Source organism: Canis lupus, chromosome 13, assembly GCF_011100685.1.
Source record: "Canis lupus familiaris isolate Mischka breed German Shepherd chromosome 13, alternate assembly UU_Cfam_GSD_1.0, whole genome shotgun sequence".
NCBI classification, from domain to species: Eukaryota; Metazoa; Chordata; class Mammalia; order Carnivora; family Canidae; genus Canis; species Canis lupus.
This window is the reverse complement of record NC_049234.1, coordinates 63040348-63063597: the sequence shown is the minus strand read 5'-3', so window position 1 is coordinate 63063597 and position 23250 is coordinate 63040348. Positions and strand designations below refer to the sequence as shown.

Sequence of the window (23250 nt, the reverse complement as noted above, 5' to 3'; positions counted from 1 at the left end):
CATTTGATTTTTTTTCCTCCTACAAATTGTCTAGATTCTGATTGTCTACTTGATATTTGGATATTATGGTCAGCCTGACTCTTAGTATTGTAAGATATTCTCATTTGCTGACCTTCTCATTCATCTAGCTAGTGTTTATCCTCAGCTGGTTCTAACCTTGAATTTGTCCTGTTGCCACTTCCCCAGTCCTTGTCACATGTTCTGCATTTTTAATTTATGCTCTGTCATAACAAAGACCAGTATATATTTGTGTGAACTGTTTAAGCAAGTTTGAAAAATACAGTTTCCAAATTCTTATATTTCATAAGGAAATACTGGTTAAGATTTTCTAAAAACATATGGTGTTTAAGTGTTCACAGTATTGGAAAGTTTTCTTTCTTAATATTTTGTTACATTTGTGTAATATTTTGTTTTCTTCTCAAAATATCTTTCTCAGTTTCTTGTTCTTGTTCTTAGTTTTCTCTACAAAATAAAGTAAATGGAAACAACAGTGGGTAGAAAGTTACTCTCCCATAAAATTATATCCATTTAAAGAACCGAAATATTAAGATTAAGCCCACATATATAATTTTAAAAAATCTTGGCAGGTAAATCATCATTTCATAAATATTTTATGAATTATAAAGATACATCTTTTATAAAGTGAGTAAGTGCTGAATTATGTTGACATTGATTTTTAAGTATTTTTAGATGGCATTCAATGGGCTTTTTCATTGTCTTGAGCTTAGAGTGTTACCGTATGATTTTCTGTGAGTAATTTAATTTTTGGTGTCTTTAGTGACTTAGCATTATATATTTGAACACAGTAAATATCTGTTTCTCATTTTATTTTTTATTTATTTTTGTTTCTCATTTTAATTTGAGGTATTCTTGTATAGGAAGGAGCCACCTTTTTTCTTGAGGAGTTCTTTGAACTCTTAGCCTTGCTTATAGGTGTATACTGTATATGAAATGAGGAAGAAGAAAAAGTCATATTACTCAAATCACCCTAGGTGATCAATAGGTTATAGTTCTATGGTTTATAATTTTTGTCTGCTATTTGAAATTTTTTTATTGGTTTCCGTACTCTAAAGTTGTACCATATAGTTTCTCTACAATCCCTTCTAGAGGTAAAAGGGTAAAAGTCTGTAACTAATCCTCTTAAGCTATTGGCTTCAGTAACTTTCAAACAAAAAGTTTGAGATATGGTCCCATATATTTCAAAAGCTTTATAACCTGTTTTACTGCTTTATTTCTCAGTAGAGAAAATCCAAACTCATTTTTGCACCTGATCTATTATTTGACTTATTGACCCATCTTTTTTTTTTTTTTTTAAGATTTTATTTATTCATGAGAGAGACAGAGAGGCAGAGACACAGGCAGAGGGAGAAGCAGGCTTAATGCAGGGAGCCTGGTGTGGGACTCGATCCCAGAACTCCAGGATCACATCCCGGGCCGAAGGCAGGCGCCAAACTGCTGAGCCACCCGGGCTGCCCTTGACCCATCTTTATCTTTACCATATTTTTCTGAAGTGTTTCCCTTTACATTGTGTTCTAATATTCTGTTGCTAATCACATTGCCTACTGGCTATGCTCTTCACTATCTAGTTATTCTTCAAAGTCCTACTCTTTTCCTAGGATTTCCTCTCCCTGGTCATCTTTTCAAGTTCATTATGTCCCCTCATTTTCTGTTCTTAAAAATTTACATGAGACTGTATATATTTAAAATATTACATGGTTTCTATTATGTTTTTGATTAAATGGAAACTGTCTAATATGGCTATCTTGGCTATTTTATTTATTTATTTATTTATTTATTTATTTATTTATTTATTTATTTATTTATTTTTTAAATTTTTATTTATTTATGATAGTCACAGGGAGAGAGAGAGAGAGAGAGAGAGAGAGAGGCAGAGACACAGGCAGAGGGAGAAGCAGGCTCCATGCACTGGGAGCCTGACGTGGGATTCGATCCCGGGTCTCCAGGATCGCGCACTGAGCCAAAGGCAGGCGCCAAACCGCTGCGCCACCCAGGGATCCCTTGGCTATTTTTAAATTAAAAAAATATTACTTATCTATTTATGTAAAAGATATTTCATCCTGCAAAAGATTTGAAGTAGCTTATAAGAGTATATGCTCTAAAAGTGCAAAAGGCAAATTAGTAAATTAAGACCAGAGATAAAAGTAGTACACAGAGGGATCCCTGGGTGACTGGGTGGCAGGCACTGAGGGGGGCACTTGATGAGATGAGCACTGGATGTTATGCTATATGTTGGCAAATCGAACTCCAATAAAAAATAATAAATAAATAAATAAATAATAAATAAATGAGGGGGGCACTTGATGAGATGAGCACTGGGTGTTATGCTAGATGTTGGCAAATCGAACTCCAATAAAAAATAAATAAATAATAAAATAAAATAATAAAATAAAATAATAAAATAAAATTCAGTTGGGTTAAAAATAAAATGTAGTCCGAGTACTCAGTTTTCTGATGGTCTGATTTGTTCCAAAGATAAAATTTAGAACATCCAGAGCAGAGGTTGCAAACTGGTGAATTCTTGGCCAAATCAGACTTTGAAATGTGTTTTGGATAGCTGACAGTGTTGGCCCACACAATGACCATTTATTTACATTTTCTTTAATTTCTTTCAGCACTGTAGTATTTTGTTTGTTTTTTATTTTTGTTTTGATTCCCATTTTTGGTTGAGCTGTTCTCTTCTATTACTGGTTTGCTAAGAATTTTTATCATCAAAGAACATTGTTTTGTCAGGTACTTTTATCAGTATCTTCTGAGATGATCTTACTGTTTTCCTTTATTCTGTTATTATATGAATGATATAAATTAACTTTTGGATTTTAAGCCAGCTTTATATTTTTGACATAAACTCCATTTTGGTCATCATATATGACCCCTTTTTGGATATCGCCAATCCTTATTGTGGTTAAGGATTATTATTTTTCACAAAGCAGAGTGTTCCTTAGTTTTCTTTTTTTAACTAAAATCTTTGACCATTTTTTGTATCAAAAAGATGTTAGCCTCATAAAGTGAATGGCAGTGTATCTTTCTGTTCGTTTTCAAAAAGCTCCTGTATAAATGAATGTTTGATCAGTGAAGTAATCTACAACTAGTGTTTTGTTTGTGGGAAAATTATTAATAATTGAATTTCTTTGATAGATATATAGAGAGCTATTTAGCTTTTCTCTGTCAGTTTTGAAAATATGTAAATGTTGTAATATGAATTGTTGAATTGACCGAGTTGTTTATAGTAGTCTTGTACTCTTTAAATAATGGTAGGACCTATAATAGTGTTCTTCTTTCAATCCTGGTTCTAGTAATTTACGTTTTCTTTTTTTTTTTTAATGTGTAGTCTGATATGAAATTTATCAGTTTTATTTTTGATAAACTTTAAGCTTTTCATCTCATGTGATCAGTTTTTCTGTTCATTTTCTATTTCATTAATTTCTGCTCTTAAATATCCTCCTTTGTACTTTTTATTTAATTTGTTTTTATTCTAGTTGCTTTAAGTGCAAGCCTAGATTACGGTTTTTAACATTTATTCTTTTTTACTATAAGTATTAAAATCTATAAGTGGCTTTTATGCAGTGCTTTAGTTATAAATACTACAAATTTTGATATGTTGTATTTTCATTATTATTTATTCTAAATGTTGTATAATGTCCCTTGTGATTTCCTCTTTGACTTAGTCTGCCTTTCTCACCTGGGGTTTCATGGTAGAATTAAGCTGTAATTCTTAAGACATCTCTGTTTCCTGTGCATGTAGAATAATACTGATTATATATCATTCTTGAGAGAATTAAGATATAGTCACTCAAATGATTTTTCGTCCTCTGTGATTCAGATGAACTCTTTTTGGGAGAGGTTCTGTGAGTTATTAAAAAATGGCATACTTCATATGTAATATTTTGGGATGCTACAGGTTTCCAATTTAATTATGTGTGGTCAGAGACCATACTCTTCTTTCAGTTTTTAAAAATGTATTAAAACTTGTTTCATTGTCCAAATTATGGTCCCATTCGGTGAATGTTCCATGTACACTTAAAAAGAACGTGTTCTCTGCAGTTGTTGGGTGAATATTCCATAAATGTCAGTTAGGTTATGTTCGTTAATAATGTTCAAGTCTCTTATATACTTATATTAATACTCATATTCTGTAAATTTGTTCTATTAATAATTGAGAAATGAGTTTTAAATTCTTCATCTATAATTGTGGAGTAGCTCATTTTTGCTTCATGTTATGAAGTACATGGACATTTAGGATTATTATATATCTTCTTGCTAAATAGATCTTTTATCTAATTAAATGTCCCTCTTTATATTTGTTAGTATTCCTGGTATTTCTGGATTCTGCTTTGTCTGATGTTAATAATAGCTCTACCAGCTTTGAAACAACTAATGTTTTCATAGTATATCTTTTTGCATGCTTTCAACCTTTGTCTTTATATTTGAAGTGCATTTCTTATAGACAGCATATAGTTAGTTCTTGTCTTTTTATCCAGACTGACAATCTCTGCCTTTTAATTGGTGTATTTAGTTCGTTTTTACTTAATTAATAGTAGTTATCAATATTTTATGTTTGAAACTACCATCTTGCTAATTGTTTTGTTTGTCCCATTTGTTGTTTTGCTCCTTTTCCTTTGTTCATGTCTGTTAATTTGATTATTTGTAGTATTTAATTTTATTACCTCTATTGTCTAATTACCTCTTTTTATTATTTGTTTGAATGATTGTTTTGGGTTGTAATATACACGTTTTTAACTATAGCTACTTTCACATAATAATATACCATTTCACATATAATGTTAGGAACCTTATTATACCAGTGTATTTTATTTCTCCTTTAATGTCTCTTGTGGGATTATTGTCATATATTTTATTTCTATATGCATTGAGAATCTCCAGAATAGATTATTATTACTTAGAGGTATTTTTTAATAAGAAAATGGAAGGCATCTATTTTTATATCATTTCTGGTATTCTTCATTACTTTGCATGAATCCAGTTTCATCAAGTATCTGCTTGAATAACTTCCATTTACCTGGATGACTTTCCTTTATGTTTTCTTAAAGTGCAGGTCTATGGACAACAACTTCTCTCAGATTTTGTCTGCAAATGTCCCTTTATCCTTTCGTTTGTTTTAAAGATTTTATTTATTCATTTAACAGAGACAGAGAGAACACAAGCAGGTTGAGAGGCAGAGGGAGAGAGAGAAGCAGGCTCGGCTCCCTGTTGGGCAGGGAGCATGATGTGGGGCTCCGTCCCAGGACCTGGAGATCATGACCTGAGCGGAAGGCAGTCATCTAAGCCACCCAGGCACCCACCCCTACCCCGTTATGTTTGAAGTATATTTTCACTGCATATAGTATTCCTGATTGAAAGATTTTTTTTTCCTTAAACCTTTTAAAAGTCTCTTTTGTCTTCTGGCTTCCATTATTTCTGATGAGAAGTCAGCAGTCGTTCTTATCTTTTCTTTTTTTTTTACATAATGCTCTTCCCCCCTCTGACTGTTTGAATTTTTTTTTTTCATTTTTGATTTACAATAATTTTATTATGGCATGATGTGGTGCAATTTTCTTTACACTTGTTCTGTTTGAAGTTTGTTGTATTTATTAGATTTGTGAGTTTATATTTTTATGTCTACATTTTGAGAATTTCTAGGCATTATGTCTTCAAAATTTTTTATATCCTTTTTTCTGGGATTCCAAAGACACACACTATATTGCATTTTCCTAAACATAATGTTGCCTCTTTACATTCTTTTTTCAGCCTTTTTTTTCTCTTCATGCTTGAGTTTGGATAATTTCTATTGCTCTGTATCAGATTCATTGGTCCCTTTTTTCTGCATTGTCATCCATTGAAATTTAATAGCAAACACTACTATTTTTTAGTTATGGAAATTCTATTTGATCCTTTATTTTTGTAGATTTCATTTCTCTCTTCATATTCACATTTTTCTTTGAATAGTTGAGCACACATAAAAGAGCTTGGAAGTTTCTTGTCTGCTAATTCCATGCCTGTCATTTAAAGGTCTATTTTTATTTACCTGTTTCTTCCCTAGTTATGGGATATATTTTTTTGCTTCTGAGTAATTTTTATTTGATGGTGGACATTTTGACACTACATTTATTGAATGTCTGAATGTTAGGTCCTTTTTTAAAGAGTGTCGAATCTGTCTTGGGCTAGCAGTTAGGTTACTTTTGAATCAACTTTATTCTTTTTATTCCCCCCCTTTAAAAAAATTTAACTTTATTTTTATCATTATTTTTTTTTTTTAATTTCAGTATAGTGTCTTTTCTAATCCTCACCCCCTATTTCACCCATTCTCCTACCCACTTTCCCTCTGGGAACCATCAGTTTGTTCTCTGTAGTTGAGTCTGTTTCTTGGTTTGTCTCTCTCTTTTTTTCCTGTGCTTGTTTCTTAAATTCCACATATGAGTGAAATCATGTGGTATTTTTCTTTCAACTTTATTCTTTTGAGGTTTTGAAGCATTGTTATGGCATCTTTCTAGTAGCCTGTACTCTAAAGTTAAGAGGTGTCTTACTCTAATGTGTGGCCTTTCTGGATTCTCTACCAAATAACCCAAGTTTTCAGTTGAAAACTCTGGCTGGCTGGTTGGATATGGATGTTTTGCAATCCTGTGGGAGCTCCTATAGTTGTTTAACTTACAGTTCCCCAAAAGTTCTTTTTTCTCAGTTCCTCTCTCCAGTTTTCTCATACATATTAGCTTTCTTAGCTTTTCCAATCTCTGATTTTTGTCCAGAAAGATGGGAGAGTGGTAGAGTTCACTACTTTTTTTTTCTCTCTCTCTCTATGCCTATTGTAAGTTGTTTGAAAAGAGATGAGAAGCCTTGTTATTTAAACTCCTGGGTTGTGGAGAGAATTACATTAAATGGACTGGGCAAGCTGTGGTAAATTTGCAGTGAAATATCTTACATGAGTAACAGTGCCATGTCCTATAGTCTTTCTAGCCCTCATCTATTTAGTTGTAAAATCATTTACTCAATAGATGTAAGCAATATGTACTCAATAGATAAAGTGTCATTGCAGTTCCATTGCAGGTGCTACTGCCACAGATAACTGCCAATGTACTATGTTTGATAGCAGCATCTAATATGCTTATGTTCCATATTTCATAGTACATTTTAAGAAAGCCTAACCTTATTTAGTTAAAAATCCCAAAAATTGCTCTTAACTATGTTTAGAAAGGTGAGTACTATTTGAAGTAATTTAAAATAAACTGTTTCAGGTTATTACTAATGGCAAACACTATTGTCACCTCTTTAGTAATGGGATGGAAAGCTTCATTAATTATAATAAAATTTCATTGAAAACTAGAAATTATAGAATGGTTCAAAGAAAGTTAGAGGAATATTTTGGTAGATTTCCTTTCAGTCCATTCTTTATGCCAGATGCAGGTATACACACATTTTTATCAAAGTGGGATCATATTTTTAAAAAATACTGTGTCTTGATTTTTTCTCCTCAGATGTTATTTATATTTTTCTGTGTTTTTTAAAATATGTGTTGGAAGTATCAATTTAAAAAATATCAAATTTATTTTTCTGTTTTTCTGTTATTAATAATACTACATTGAGTATTTTTCTGTATTCTTTTGGATTTCAGAAAACATCTGGTAGATTCCTACATCACCGGATATAGATTTTTGAAACCTTTTCATTTAATTACATTAATAAATATTCATTGTAAAGATTTTGAAGCATCAAGAAGTATTTTAATATTTGTATTTTACTCTGTTCACAACTGAATTATTTTTGCTATACTTGAAAATTTTATCTTCTAACTTTTGACATATATATGTCTTGAGCTTTTTCCTATTTTATGATTTTTTTTTTAAATTTTTTTTAATTTATTTATTTATGATAGTCACAGAGAGAGAGAGAGAGGCAGAGACACAGGCAGAGGGAGAAGCAGGCTTCATGCACTGGGAGCCCGACGTGGGATTCGATCCCGGGTCTCCAGGATCACGCCCTGGGACAAAGGCAGGCGCTAAACCACTGCGCCACCCAGGGATCCCTGATTATTTTTTTAAATACTCCTTTTGGTGATTACCTAATTAGTCTAGCTTGAGAATATGACTTACTGTGTTTTTATATTGTTGGACATCTGGGTTATTTCCATTTTCTTGATTGGAAAAAGTCTTTAAAATATCCTTTTGCCGCTTTACTAGTGGAAGTGTGGCTTTTTTTTTGAGACAATCTTTATGCATTGATGTGAATCTTTGTCAAATATGGGAAAAATTTTTAATTGAATTTGTTAATTTATATTTTTTACTAATGCTATGTTTTGCAAAACTTTTATATACTTTGTGATTGATTTCTCTTGGAAAATCTTTTTCCTTTTGGAGATTAGATAATATTTATCTATTTTTTTAAGATTTTATTTATTTATTCATGAGAGACACACAAAGAGAGACGCAGGTACATAGGCAGAGGGAGAAGCAGACTATCTGCTAAAAGCCCGATGTATGACTCTATCCCAGACCCTGGAATCACTGCTGAAAATGCAGAGACTTAGAAGCCAAAGGACCGAAAAAGAAGAGCTTGAAGAATGAGCCAGCCTCTCAGCTATCCAACAAGCTGTATCTGGTGGAGGGGAGCTCCTGCCAACCATCACAGGGATTTCAGGATAGACCACAGAATATCTGGGACAGGATACAGGCCCTGAGCCCAAGGCAGATGCTCAACCACTGAGCCACCCAGGTGTCCCGATCTATTTATTTTTTAATCAAGTTTTGCTAGAATTTATTTTGAATGTAATATATGATGTGATTAGAATCTTAACTTTTTTTCCCTAAGGCCATTTAAACAGATGGTTAATAACTGAGATATCATACCTTTTGTATTTCAGGGTATCCATTCTTTACAGAATGATTTCTTTTTCCTTTGAGATTGATTAAATTCTTCACTAATCCTTGAGTAAAACAGAGCTTGGCATACAAAAACCTGTAGTTCAACCTGAACACTAGTCCCCAAAAGGTATATACATTTGGCATTATGGTTGTACTCCTAATATGTCTATCCCTTGATGGAAAGGAGAGAATGATCATATTGGTGGTTGAGGTGGGGACTCCAATGAAATGTAGAGATTGATGCCTGATTTTTAAGAATATAGAAATCTAGTTTTCTCACCAGTGCCTAGCATGGTGCTGAATGCAGGTATTTTGAAGTATTTAATACCTGAGAGAAAGCACAAGAAAGAAAGATTCTGATGTCTTCTATGTGACTTATAATATGTTTGGCTATTTTTTTAATATAAACAAAGCTGATGGTAAGCAGAATGATCAAATGCCTTTCAATTAAGAAAAGTTATTTTTCTCTTCATATAATAAAACTTTCATGTTATAGCTATTAATTCTTATCTTTTAAGCAGTAGTTTAACCTTGATCTTGTATTAGTATCACCTCCAGTGCTTAAAATATATTTATGCCCACGCCAAACACTAGAATGATTAAGTCACAATATCTGAGGATATGCCCTAGGCATTAGTACTTTTTTGTTGTTAATTCTAGTGTACAGCTAATGTTGAGAGCCACTGCTCTAAGACTATGGATAAAGAGAATTTAAAGTAGTGTATTCCTAAACTCTCCCTTCGATATGGGCTGATATAACGAAGTAACATAGACTGGGTGCCCTATTAAACAACAGAAATTTCTGTCTCATAATTCTGGAGGCTAAAAGTCAGATCTCAGCATGGCAGTATGATGTTGGGTTCTGGTGATGACCTCCAGGTTACAGACTGCCAACTTCTTGTACCCTCATGTGGTAGACAGCAAAGAGGAAGCAAGCTGTCTCATGACTGTTATAAGGGCATTAATCTCCTTCATGAGGGCTCCACTCTCATGATATTTCATTTTCATTACTTCCCAAAGGTCCCACCCTCTGATGCCATCATAAATTTGAGGGGTGGGATTTCAATGTATGAAGTTTGGAGGGAACACAGATAATTTAGTCCATAGCACCAAGGAGGTAAAATTGTTTCTTTGTTAAATGCTGGATGGAAATAGACCTTTGAATTGACTGATGGATTCTAAAAATTCTTAGATGGGGACATTACATAGTCTGTCATGGTAGACTAGTATTTAGATAATCTGGAGAAAAGTGTTCCTTCTCTCTTTATTTTGTAATCCAAATTATTTTATTTTATTTATTTTATTTTTTTTCCCAAATTATTTTATTACATAATCAATGCAGATAGAGACAAAAGCTCTTCTGTGTCTATTTTTTTGGATTCTGAAATTCATGGATTGAAAATATATGTAAATCTTGGTTAGCATGAGAATATTTCTGGTGTTTGATGTTCTATAGCTTCATAAAGGATATATACTAAACCAATATAAATTATCATTGCAATAGTACTGCTCTAAATCAAAAGATACACTTCATTGATATACTCTGTTGTCAGAAAGTGTTTTAAGGATACAAAAAATATAGGAGGCATAGAAGTATATTTCCAGGTCTCCAAATTAAGGACTTGTCAAAGTTAAATATCTTTGGTGATATCAGTCATTCACTAAATATTTATTGACTGCCTCCTAGGTGTGGTGCGCTGTTCTTACAGTGAAAAAGATGAGGTTCTGACTTTTATAGAATTTACATTGTTGTTAGACAGTCTACAATTTGACTAGAAAATAATATAATTTATAGTCATTAATACTATTAAAAATAAAGCCAAGGTGATGGAGCAGACCATAACAGAGAGGAGGAAATATTGTTCGTAGGGTCAGAAAATACCACTCTGAGAATTAACATATTTAGGTAGAAACCTAAATGTTGAGAAGAAGCCGGCCATTTGAAAATCTTGATGAGTTCCAGACAGAGGAAACTTTGATTGTGGATTCCTGAGCTGTGCTCTAGTTAATGTTTTGAAGGATGTTGGAAGAGGTAGAATTAATGAGGGAATTTTGTGTAATAAGATAATGGGAAATTGAGACAGTGTTTTCTTCGATTAACTAGAAGACCTCTTGCTATGAGATGCCTGGGAGCCTGACTTTCTCTTTGTCCTCTGGGTTGGTTCCTTCTTTCCTTTTTAAAGATTTTATACATACATACATACATACATACATACATTTATTTATTTATTTATTTATTTATTTAGGGAGGGGCAGAGGAAGAGGGAGAGAAGGAATCTCCATCAGACTCACACTGAGTGTGGAGCCCAATGTGGGGCTCAATCTCACCACTCCGAGATCACAACTGAGCCAAAATCAAGAGTTGGACACTTAACTAACTGAGCTACCAGATGCCACTGTCTTTCTTGGGAGTTTTTGTGTGTGTTCTTTTAATTTCCTTGTCTCCTTTATCCACCCCCCCCCACCTCCCACTCCCCACACAACAATATTACATTATTTACTTAGCAGCCTATGGAGAGGGGCCCAGGGCAATCATGGGAATAACTTCTGTAATAATCTTGAGGCATAATTTGAAGCAAATGGAGACAAGACTAGAATGAGATATGTTGGGAAGAAACTAGGAATTTTTAGAATGTGTTATAGCCCTTTCTCTTGAATTTGTTCTTAGGGAATAGGAGTTAAGTGTTAAGTTTTTTGATAATGAACTCTTCAAATCCTTTTGTATCTTTTTATATGTTAAGAGTTTTAAGTCACCTTTCTTAACCAGGATGTTTAATCTTCACAATTCCTAAAATTTACAGTATGTTTTGTTCATGATTCATCTAATTTATTATGTAATTCATGGAGAACATGTGTTAGTATTATTTTGGAAGTAAAGGATGGATTTGATCTTGTTGGGAAATGTATGGTGGGCACCAGATGTCCAACAAAAGGAATTATATAATTTTGGTTTAATCTCCTTGGTAATGCTGTAGTATACTAAAGTAAATTATCTTTTCTTACTCTGATATTAGACATTTTATACTAAAGAATTATTCTTGAAGGTATAATGTTGAATTATATGACTGTTAGCATTTCAGTTGTCTTTTTCTTTTATAAAAATAGGGATTTGGGATGAAATTATGCATATGCATGTATTTTAAAGCTATTTTGTCAGTATACGATGTAGATAACTTAGCCATATTTCATAAGAGTTTTTGAATTTCTGAGTGTCAAGTCGACCTATCCTTAAATAATTTAACTCTTTATCATATGAAACCTATTACTGATGGCTATTCAGTTAATTTGTTTGATGTTCATTTGCATTGTTATCAAATGTGATTTTTCATTTACTGTAAGCAACTAAAGTAAATGATTTGTTTGGGTAATTTAAGGGTTTCAGAATATAGGCATATATTTTTATTGCTAGTTAAATGACAATATTATTTTATTATCATGACTAGGTAAAAGATTAAAATTGGTGATATTTTAGTAACACTGTTCTCCATTGGATGCTTCTATAAAGCAAATTATATACAATTAGTAGGTACGTGGAATACCCATATGTTTTAGTTCCCTTGGGACACTTCTAGTTTATACTTGTTTTTCTGGGGCAGTTTCAAAATTTTGATTTAGTTGATATATATGGATACTCTAAAGTTAGGGAAATGATGGCGGTATAACTCTCAGCTTACATTGGTTCATACTGTTTTTCCCAATACTTTTAGGAGCTGAATGCCAAGTATACTGAATACATCCAAACAGTAAATATGATGTTTATTTATTTTAAGATTTTATTTATTCATGAGAGACACAGAGAGAGGCAGAGACAAAGGCAGAGGAAGAAGCAGGCTCCATGCACGAAGCCGGATGCAGGACTCGTTCCCAGGACTCCGGGATCATGCCCTGAGCCAAAGGCAGACGCTCAACCACTGAGCCAAAATACGATGTTTAATCAGATGCTCATTCACCTGAATTTCTTTGCCTTGGCTCAATTTGGCTAATTGTTCTCTCCTGAAAGGGCTTGTTATATGGGCTCTCTTAAAAGTTATGACATATTTACTGTAGTAGTTTCTTATTTGTGGGAACTTAATGTCTTTTTAAGTATAGTAGTATTGTTATTACAATTGTAATTTGTTTTTCTAAACGTTTTGATTACAGTTGCATAAGTATTGAATGTCCCCAGTTCTGTTTTTCCCCAAGCCATGTTATTTTATGTGCTGTTTGAAGAATGTGATGTTTGTCAGGATTTATTTATTGCATTACAGCACAATTGTCTATATTGCCATAAACATTACATAATGTAAACAGTATTCATTATATGACTATAGGAATATAAGACTTGAGTGGTTTTTGCATAATATCGGCTTTTCCACCTTCTAAACAAGAAATCTTACTGTAGATGGGATGTGTTAGCACAAGATCTAACAACTATTTCAGAGCTGCTTAATTTAGAGTGACTGGTGGGGAGTTGGTGGCTCAAAGGGTGCTACTCAGAATACATCCTGAGTTCTAAATAACCAGCAGAAAAACAGAGCATTTTAGTCAGTATGTTTATAGATGTCCTTCTGAAAAAATGAATATTAATTTCTTTAAAATATTTTATTTTAAAGATTTGATTTATTTATTTGAGAGAAAGAGAGAGAGAGCATGCCTGCACAAGCAGAAGGGAGAGGTAGAGGAAGAAGCAGACTCCCTACTGAGCAGGGATCCAATCGGGACTTAATCCCAGTATCCTGGGATCATGACCTGAGCCAAAGGCAGACGCTTAACTGACTGAGCCACCGAGGTGCCCCTCTTCCAGACATTTTAAATGCAGGAAATAGAATGTGCTTTTTAGGTTAAATTTAACCAGCATTTATGTATGACCTTTGATGTGTAAAGTGCTCTGTTGGAAACAGATGGCATAGACATAGACCATACCAAGTAGGAGTTACTGATCTTATCTTTGAGACTCATGTCCAAATTAATTAGGTAAACAATATCTCTTAAATTCCCAATGGAGACTCTTTTAATAATGCAAATGGTAATTAATTTTAATCTTTGTCATTTAAGGTATTTTAATTTCATATTTACTTAAATCAACTGCAAAATAATCCTTTCCTTACGATGGAGACAGGTCTTTTGTGGAAACACTTTGTGAATCAAACCATTTGCCTACTGCTTCTTGTCTGCCAGCAGACAACAAAATCAGTGAATTAAAAAGTAAGATTTCAGTGGGGACACCAGGGCAAGTTATGATGAATTCCCTTGGGAATGTATTTTCATAATTGTGATTTTATTTATATCTAGTAAAATTATTCCAAAACGAGAGTTACTTAATGATAGCTTGCAAAGAGCAGTATGCTTTCTAGAGGCCATTTGAATAATGCTGTGTTTTATCTGGCTATGCCATAAAAACTTCACAAACCTAGTTATGGAAAGCTCTTAATATATTTCAGTCGTTAGAAATGTTTCTTGAGGTCAGGTGCTAAATAAGCAGGGATTTAGTAAAGAAAAGCTACTTAAATATAAATGTTAGGATATGGTGGAACTGCTTAAATGTCTACTGTTTTATAAAGTAATTTTGAAAAAGATTGATTCTTACCCATTCTAACATTTTATAAAATGCTTTTATTCTGATTCTTCATATGTACCTCTGAATTAATGTCTTTAACACTAAATCAGTGTTTTGGGTCATTAGCACAGTTTTCCTTTTTCTTTTTTTTTAATTTTTTAATTTTTTTAAATTTTTATTTATGATAGTCACACAGAGAGAGAGAGAGAGAGAGAGGCAGAGACATAGGCAGAGGGAGAAGCAGGCTCCATGCACCGGGAGCCCGACATGGGATTCGATCCCGGGTCTCCAGGATCGCACCCTGGGCCAAAGGCAGGCGCTAAACCGCTGTGCCACTCAGGGATCCCATTAGCACAGTTTTCCAAAGTTCATCTTCCATTCAATTTAAGATGTGGAAGATAAAGTACTCTCATAGCTGTATATGATGATTGTATTTCAAGCCACAGACACCTATACCTTTAAGAATTGGAGTTTTCAGTTTTCTTCTATGTAGCTGTTTTTGACCTCCACAATGAAATCATTTACTGGTAGTTTTTTTTTTTAATTGGCCTTTAGTGATAGCTGGGTGGCTCAATTGGGTAAGTGTCCGACTCTTGATTTTTGTTTATCATGATCTCAGGGCCGTGAGATTGAGTGCTATATTGGGCTCCACACTAGTGTAGAGTCTGTTTAAGATTCTCTCTCTCTTTCTCTATCTCCCTCTGCCTCTACCCCCCATCTCTCTCTCTCTCTCTAAAAAAAATAATAAATTTTTTAGAAAGTGGCCTTTAAGAAGTTTCTTTATAATAATATCTAGCATTTAGAATTGAAGACCAGGAATACATTTTTAATCTTGTTACTTTTCTTTGCTTGAAAAAGATTGGCATGTGAATTTTATACATACTTTACTTATATCCTAGATATAGATACTATCCTTAGATTCAGGTAAAACTAGCAGGTAGAGAAAAGTATATGTTGTAATAGACAGCAATGATCTTTTTTGGTAATTTATCAAATATTGTACATATATACTTATATCAGTTTGAGTGAGCAGGTCTCCAGTGTTCTAATGTTATTTGTGCTCACTATTGTTTGATGTGTCAAGAGTATTCTTTTCTGTTGGATCTCACTCAACCGTGGAAATTATTCATTTAGCAAATATTTTGAGTACCTATCCTGTTCTTGGAGTTTGGGTTACCTAAGTGACAGAAACATAATAATTTTTGCCATCTTGAGATATTGTATTAGGACTTTGGTACTGAAATAGTGAAATGGGAGCCATTGGACGGTTTTAAATAAAAGAATGATAAAACCTGATTTACATTTTAAAGAGAATTGGAATACTTGGAAATCTGACCTTTAATTTTTATTTGAGCTTGATTAAGATGTAGATATTTTTCTATATATATACATATACAAAAATTGCATATATGTGAAATTTGAGATAGGGTTCAATCATTTGGGTAACAGTAGTCTCTTTGAGTGTGCTGCCCTCTGTAAAGTATTATCTTTGATCTGTGGAACAAATGAGAAGATAAAGCTAATAAGGGCAAGACTCTATACTTGCCTCTGAGGGAAAAAAAGATCCTGGGGGAAGAAGAGTTTTCTTTTCTTGGAGATAAAGAAGAGAAACAGAAAGATAATATTTTAAGATAGGCTTAATTGAGGTATCTGTAGTGTATCCAGAAAGATATACCCAGTAGTTTAGATAATACAGAACTGAAGCTCAGCAGAGAAGTCTGTTTGGGAGAAAAAAATATTTCAAAGTTATCAGTAGAATAGGTTGTTAAATAAAAGGCTGAAGATGGAATGGAGGGAACATATCAGTATTTGAATGACTTGGCCAAGGAAGAGAAGCTCCAGAAGGACCTGACCAGAAAAAGCTTTGAAAAACAAAACAAAAAAATGAATATACTTTAGATGATGGGCACATTTAATAGTGAACTGGACAGGAAAAAATGATCCATAATAGAACAGATAGACTGAATGAAAGGTGAAAGTTAGGCCTTAGAATGCAGTTAAATACAGATTTAATAGAGAATAATAAAAAATGATAGAATTAGAGAGGCTACATAGTAATAAAATGTAAAACTTCAGAGTTAGATAAAGATAAAAGTGTTCAACCATGAGAATAGGTTCTCATTTTTTAGTAGCTTATCTTTAAGATACTTTCCTCCTCCAAAAAAATTTTAGGATTTTTGGAATGGAGCATTCATATTTTTTTCTCTTTATTGAATTTAAAGTAAATATTGATATCAGCAGTCTTTTTTTTAAAAATTGACTTTTAACTTCCTTCTTAAATTTGATGTATATTGAATAGTAAAATCTGGGAATTAATAATTTTTTCCTGATTTTTTTTTTAATTTTTTTATTTATTTATGATAGTTACACAGAGAGAGAGAGAGAGAGAGAGAGGCGCAGAGACACAGGCAGAGGGAGAAGCAGGCTCCATGCACCGGGAGCCTGATGTGGGATTCGATCCCGGGTCTCCAGGATCGCGCCCTGGGCCAAAGGCAGGCGCCAAACCGCTGCGCCACCCAGGGATCCCTCCTGATTTTTTTATGGTAATATACACATAACAAAATTTACCATTTTAACCATTTGTAAGCATATGATTTTGGTACAGTATGCCTTTTTGTCAATGAACTTTATATTAACTTTAGTTAAAATTTCTATGAACTTCAAAAATATTTTTATTTTGGTTAAAAATGTTCTTTGAGGGGTGCCTGGGTGGCTCAGTTGGTTGAACGTCCAACTTTTGATTTCAGGGTCATGAGTTCAAGCCCCACATTGGGCTCCAAAAAAACAAAAGAAAGTTCTTTGACCATAAGAGAATTAAACTAAAATAAAAAATAGATCTCTGGAAAATCCCCAAGTATTTGGAAATTAAACAATAATCTTAAAAGTAATACATGGTTCAAGGAGAAGCCACATGAAGAATTAGAAAATATTTTGAATTGAATGAAGTATATCTGAATTTGTGGTATGCAGCTAAACCAGTGCTTAGAGGGAAATTTAAATGCTTGCTTTAAAAAAAAAAAAAGTTTTCAAATCCGTGATCTAAAAGTTCTGCATTAAGAAACTATAAAAAGAAGAACATATTAGAGCAGGCAAAATATTAGTAAAGATAAAAATAGAAATCAATGAAATTGAAAACAAAAATAATGAAAATAAAACTGAAAGTTGATTCTTTCAAAGAATCATTAAAACTGATAAAGTTTTTATCAGACTGAGGGGGAAGGAGAGAGAGAGACAGACACACAGGTTACCCATATCAGCAGTTAAAAAAAAGTATATCACCACAAATTCCACCCTTATACATTGGAAGAATAAGGATATTCTGTTATGGATAACTTTGCCAACAAATTTAACTGAAATGAAATGGACAAATTCTGTGAAAAACACAGTCTACAACTTTCACTCAAAAATAAATAACCTAAATATTACATCTAAGAGAAATATATTTTTTTAAAGATTTTATTTATTTATTCATAGAGATGCAGAGAGAGAGAGAGAGGCAGAGACGAGGCAGAGGGAAAAGCAGGCTCCATGCAGGGAGTCCAATGTGGGACTCCATTCCGGGCCTCCAGGATCACACTCTGGGCTGAAGGCCGTGCTAAACCGCTGAGCCACCTGGGCTGCCCGGCACCTTTTCTCAATAGAAAAAATGTAGTCTTCTCAATGAATGGTGCTGAAACATTTGTATGTCTTTTTATGGGAGGAACTTCAATTCATGCCTTACACTTTATAGAAAAATTAACTTGAATTGGATCATAAGCCTAGGTATAAAAGAACAATAAAACTTATGGAAGAGAACATAAAAAATCTTTGTGACATTGGATCAGGCCAAACTATTTTAGATAGGGCACAAAAAATACAAACATAAAAGAAAAAATTGTAATTTGGATTATATCAAATTTAAAAAGCTTTGTTCTTCAGAATATACTGAAAAGAAACTGAAAAGATAAACTACCAGCTTGCACAAAGTATTCGCAAACCGTATGTATGTCTGATAAAGGATTTGTGTTAAGAATATGTTAAGAGTTTTCATGACTCAATAATGAGAAAACAACTAAGCAAAAAGTGGGGAAAATGTTCTTAACAGATCTTTTATTGAAGAAATACACTGATGGCAAAAAAGAGGGAAGGTGATCAGTATCATCAGCCATTAAGGAATTGCATTGTGAAGTCATAGAATGGTTTTATCCTAGTAGAATAGAGAGGAGGAATAAAAGAAAGGAAAAAAAAAAAACTGAAGATACCAGACACTAGTGAGAAGCCAGAGCAACTAGAGCTCATACATTGCAGATGGAAAAGTAAAATGCTGCTGTCATTTGGAAAAGTCTGTTAGTTTCTGGAGGATCCCTGGGTGGCTCAGCGGTTTAGTGCCTGCCTTGGGTTCAGGGTGTTATCCTGGAGTCCCGGGATCGAGTCCCACATCGGGCTCCCTGCAGGGAGCCTGCTTCGTCCTCTGCTGTGTCTCTGCCCTCCTCCCCCATGAGTAAATAAATAAATAAAATATTATTTAAAAATCTGAACAATGTATAAAAAAGTCTGTTAGTTTCTTATAAATGTAAATATACAGTTGTCATATGACAGCCATCTCATGTATTTACCCAAGGGAAATTAAAACATGCTTATTATGTAAGGTCTTGTACTCAGATTCATTAACTGGGGAGTATCTAAACAAATCGCGATACATCCTGATGATGGAGTACTATCCGCTAATAAAAAGGAATGAACTACTGATGCATCCTATAGCACCAGTGAATCTCAAAGACATTATGCATTTGTGAAAGTTGCAATCAGAAGTCTGGATGATTCCATTTCATTTTCGGAAAAAAAAAATCTAAAAGTAACAGAGAATGTCATGTTTGCTAGTGGCAGAGGGTAGTGGTAGGGAGTTGTCTACAAAGGGACAAGAGAAATTTTTGAGTGATAAATAATTATCTTGATTGTGTTGGTAATGGCATAACTATGAATTTGTCAAAATTCATAGGTTTGTACAACTAAAAAAGTGATTTTTATTCTAAATTATATATACTTCAATAAACCTGACTTTCAAAACAGTTTAATTTGTTACAGAAGGAAAATTAATGAAGGAAGAGTATATATTTTTCTGATTTATTGTGCTTCTTTTGAGAAACAAGCAGTTGCTTTAACTGATACTTACTATGACTTGATTTTGCTAGGTCTTCAGTCATTTAAAAATAATTAGGTTGCATATGCATACTTCAAACTAAATTACATAAACTAGCAAGTTAATTCTGTGTATCTAAAAATATTACAGATTTTTATGATAGCTCTTTTGGAATTTTGTTAGAAATACGGAAATGATTAGATTTTTTCCTGATAGTTTAAAGATCTGAAATTTTTTTTTAAATTCTTTCCTAAAATCATACCTTAGAAAACTATGTGGTCTTTTTTTCTTTTAAGGTAAGCAATATAGAAGTACAAGTAAAAAGGTAAATTCTCTCATTGATACCACTCTTCAGTTACCACTGTTAATAACTTGGGTTTCTACATATGGAAATATTTTGTTTGTATTCTTGCACTTGCATGCATTTTGGTTTTAAATCAATTTAAACGGATACTTTCTATGTTTGCTTTTCTGTGGCTTGTATTTTTCACCTAATGTAATGTAGGTTTCTTTCTGGATTAATATAAAATTTGTTCAGTAAGTATTTTTAAGTACTTAATGTTTAAGGCTAGCAATGAAAAAAATAGGGTCCTTGCCCAAGCAACTGATGTTCAAATAAGAAGATAATAAACAAATTGGAGGAAAATGTTACTATTGGTAAGTTTCATGAAGGTAATTAGTGAAGGCTAAAAAGATGAAAAGTGGTGGGACAGAATGAGCAGACAAGTGCATTAGACAGTTGTGGTATAGGGTGTTATATCTAGATCTGTTTTATTCTGCAGATAGGTATTTACTATTTCATAATATAGTTTATCTTAACCATTCTGTTTTGGGTATGTGGATTACTGATAGTTGTTTTCTGTTATAATCAATACTGTGATGAATATCCTTGGATGTATTTTTTTGCTTATTTATACAAGTATTTCTGTAACTGAATTCTTAAAAGGAAAATTGTATTTTTAAAATCTTAATTATACATTCTGCCAAATTACCCTCTAAAACATTAGACATTCTCTGTCAGTAGTTGAAAAATGCCTCATTTTAACTTGTATTCACCTGAATCCCAATGAAATTTAGCATATTTACTGGTCATTTGTTATTTCGCCCATAAATTGCCTACTCCTAGGATTTTACCCATTGTGGGGTTTGTCTTTTCCTTACTGAGATTTTAGAATTTCTTTATAATTCTGTTTATACTATATACACATCATATTTTGTGATATTTTCTCTTAATCTGTACTTGTCTTACTTTATGGAATCTTTAGATTTTTCATTTTTCTACTGTCAAAATCTATCACTCTTTCTTTCCTAGCTTTTAGGTTTTGTGTCTTTTCCAGAAAACCTTCTTATATTAGTGAAGTCTCATTTTTTTCCCTATGACTTCTTTAGGTTTATATTTCTGGTAGATTTTAATTCATCTGGAATTTTTATATAAGTATATATATTTTTTTTTTTCCTGTGGTAGGGATCTGTTTTGTCCAATTTCCTAACCATTTTCCCAAAATAATTTATTGAACAATATGTCTTTTTTCCCCACTGACTTGAAGTATCATCTCTATGTGTTTTCTGGATTTAATACTCCATTGTTTTAATTATTTTCATTTTACATTTAACATCTGATAGGGCACCCCTCCCCATTGTCTTTTTTTCAAAAAAATTTTGGCAATTTCTGTGTATTTTCTCTTCCAGATGAACTTTAGAATCAACATGTCAAGTTCCATTAAAAATCCCTCTGGGATTTTGATTGGAAGTGCATTGAATTTACAGATTAATTTGGGGAGAATTGACATCTTTACACTATTGAATCTTCCCATCCAGGAACATGGTATGCCTCTCCATTTCTTCAGGTGTTCTTTTATGTCCTTTAGTAAAGTTTTACGGTTTTTTTTTCATGTAGGTCTTAGACTTCTCTTGTTAGGTTTATTCCTAGGTATTTTGTAGTTTTGTTGTTATTGTGAATTACATCTTTCCTTCCAGTTTACATGTTGTTTTTCAATTGGTTATTGCTAATATGTAGGAAATCTACTGATTTTTGTGTGTTGATCTTACCATTTACTTAGTTTTCAGTGGATTGCTAATATCTAGGAAATCTACTGATTTTTGTGTGTTGATCTTACCATTTACTTAGTTTTCAGTGGATTTTCTTGAAATTTCCAGAAGGATGATTATGCTTTCTGCAAATGATGGCATTTTGTTGTTTCCTTTTTTTCTGTATTATATGTCTCTAGGGGATTTTTTGTTTGTTTGTTTTATTGGTCATATTGCATTGGTTAGGTTTCCAGATCTGTTTACTACTAGCTCTGATTTGGGCATCTTTCCTGATTTAATCCTTCTAATTTTTAAACTTTAACGTTTATATGTGGCTTAGATTTCTGGAAAGCGTATTATCTGGAACAAAAGTTTCCTTCTTGATTTAACAAGTATTTTCATGGTAATGAATATTGCATTTTATTATGTGTTCTTGTTAAGAGGATACATGATCTTTTTACTTCTAAATTTTAATGTAGTGAATTACATTAATACATCTACCTGCTACTGGTTATGATGTTTATCATTTTTAACAGTTATTTTGCAAGTATTTATTTGGATATTGCATTATGCCGGGAACTTTGCCACACACTGGTGATAGTGCTAAATCTGAATGGCTTCTGTCTTTAATTGGAGAAGAGATAATAAACAGATACCCAAGAACAAGATAATTTTAGGCTGTGATGATATTGTGGAGGAAATAAAATTAGTGGTGTGGTAGAGAGATGAGTAGAGTATTTCTTTGATAGTACAATCTGAGAAGGTAAAATGTAAATTAAGACCTGAAGAATGAAAGCTTTGGAAAAAGCATTCTAGGCAAGGAAGATCACTATTTCTGTATGTACAAATAATTGTATTTCTCAGTACTTTCTTTATTCCTTTTCTTGTATATGTTGTATGATACTCTATACAACTGCTGAATTTTCTTTTCTAATGATGTGTTTCGTTAAGATTTTGTTTAGTTATTTTGCTTTTCCTGTTCAGGTTTGCTACTAGGGTAATTTATGCTTATGAGCTAGGGAGTCTCCCATCTTTTTTCTGGGCTTCGTAAATAATATAATAATGATTTGTTCCTTGTAAAAGATAGATCTATGACTACCCTTAAGATTTCTTCTGTTAATACATTCTGTTTCTACCGTTTCTTGAAACCCATCCATTTTGTTTAGACTTTTCCTATTACTTGACTTAAAATTTGGCTTAGTTTTCTGATTTTAATGACTCATGTTTTTTTCTCTCATTTTCTATAATCAGACTTGTCAAGGGCTTGTCTCTTTCATGCTAGACTTCCCCATGAAGCAGTTACTGGCTTTATTAATTACTTCTGTATCTCTTCTCAATTTCTTCATTTCATTATTATAAATTATATTGATATATTTTGACTTGGATTTTATTTTTGAAGATTTTTGTTTTATGTATTTTTAATCTAAAGCTCTAAAATTTTCTTTAAGGACAAGTATGGCCAAATTTCATAGGAAATTTCATATGCTTACAATTTTAATTTAATTTTCCCTGTTTTCTGAGAGTAAATTAGTAGGCTTTTTTTTTCTTTTTAAATTTCTAAGTATTATTTTATTGTTAAATTTTAGTTTCTCTTAGCTTTATTGACCAAGAATATAACTTGTATTTTTTTTTAATCTTTTGAGATTTTTCTTTGTTTTAAAGTATGGTCAGGCTTTTGTTTGCTGTAAAAGACTATT

At 32.7% G+C, this 23250-nt stretch overlaps 1 protein-coding gene across 7 annotated transcripts in view; it reads left to right on the top strand.

Moving 5' to 3' along the window:
• The window catches only part of ANKRD17 (ankyrin repeat domain 17), a 153824-nt gene that overhangs the window by 42717 nt on the left and 87857 nt on the right, over positions 1–23250 (top strand). The window contains exon 1 of one of the 7 annotated variants that reach the window (XM_038556306.1): positions 21333–21350. The exons of the other annotated variants lie outside the window; for them this stretch is intronic. Within the exon in view, the coding sequence (XP_038412234.1) occupies positions 21348–21350 (3 nt within the window). The 5' untranslated portion in view covers positions 21333–21347. Of the gene's footprint in view, positions 1–21332; positions 21351–23250 lie in introns of those variants that run through there. 7 annotated transcript variants of the gene reach the window in all.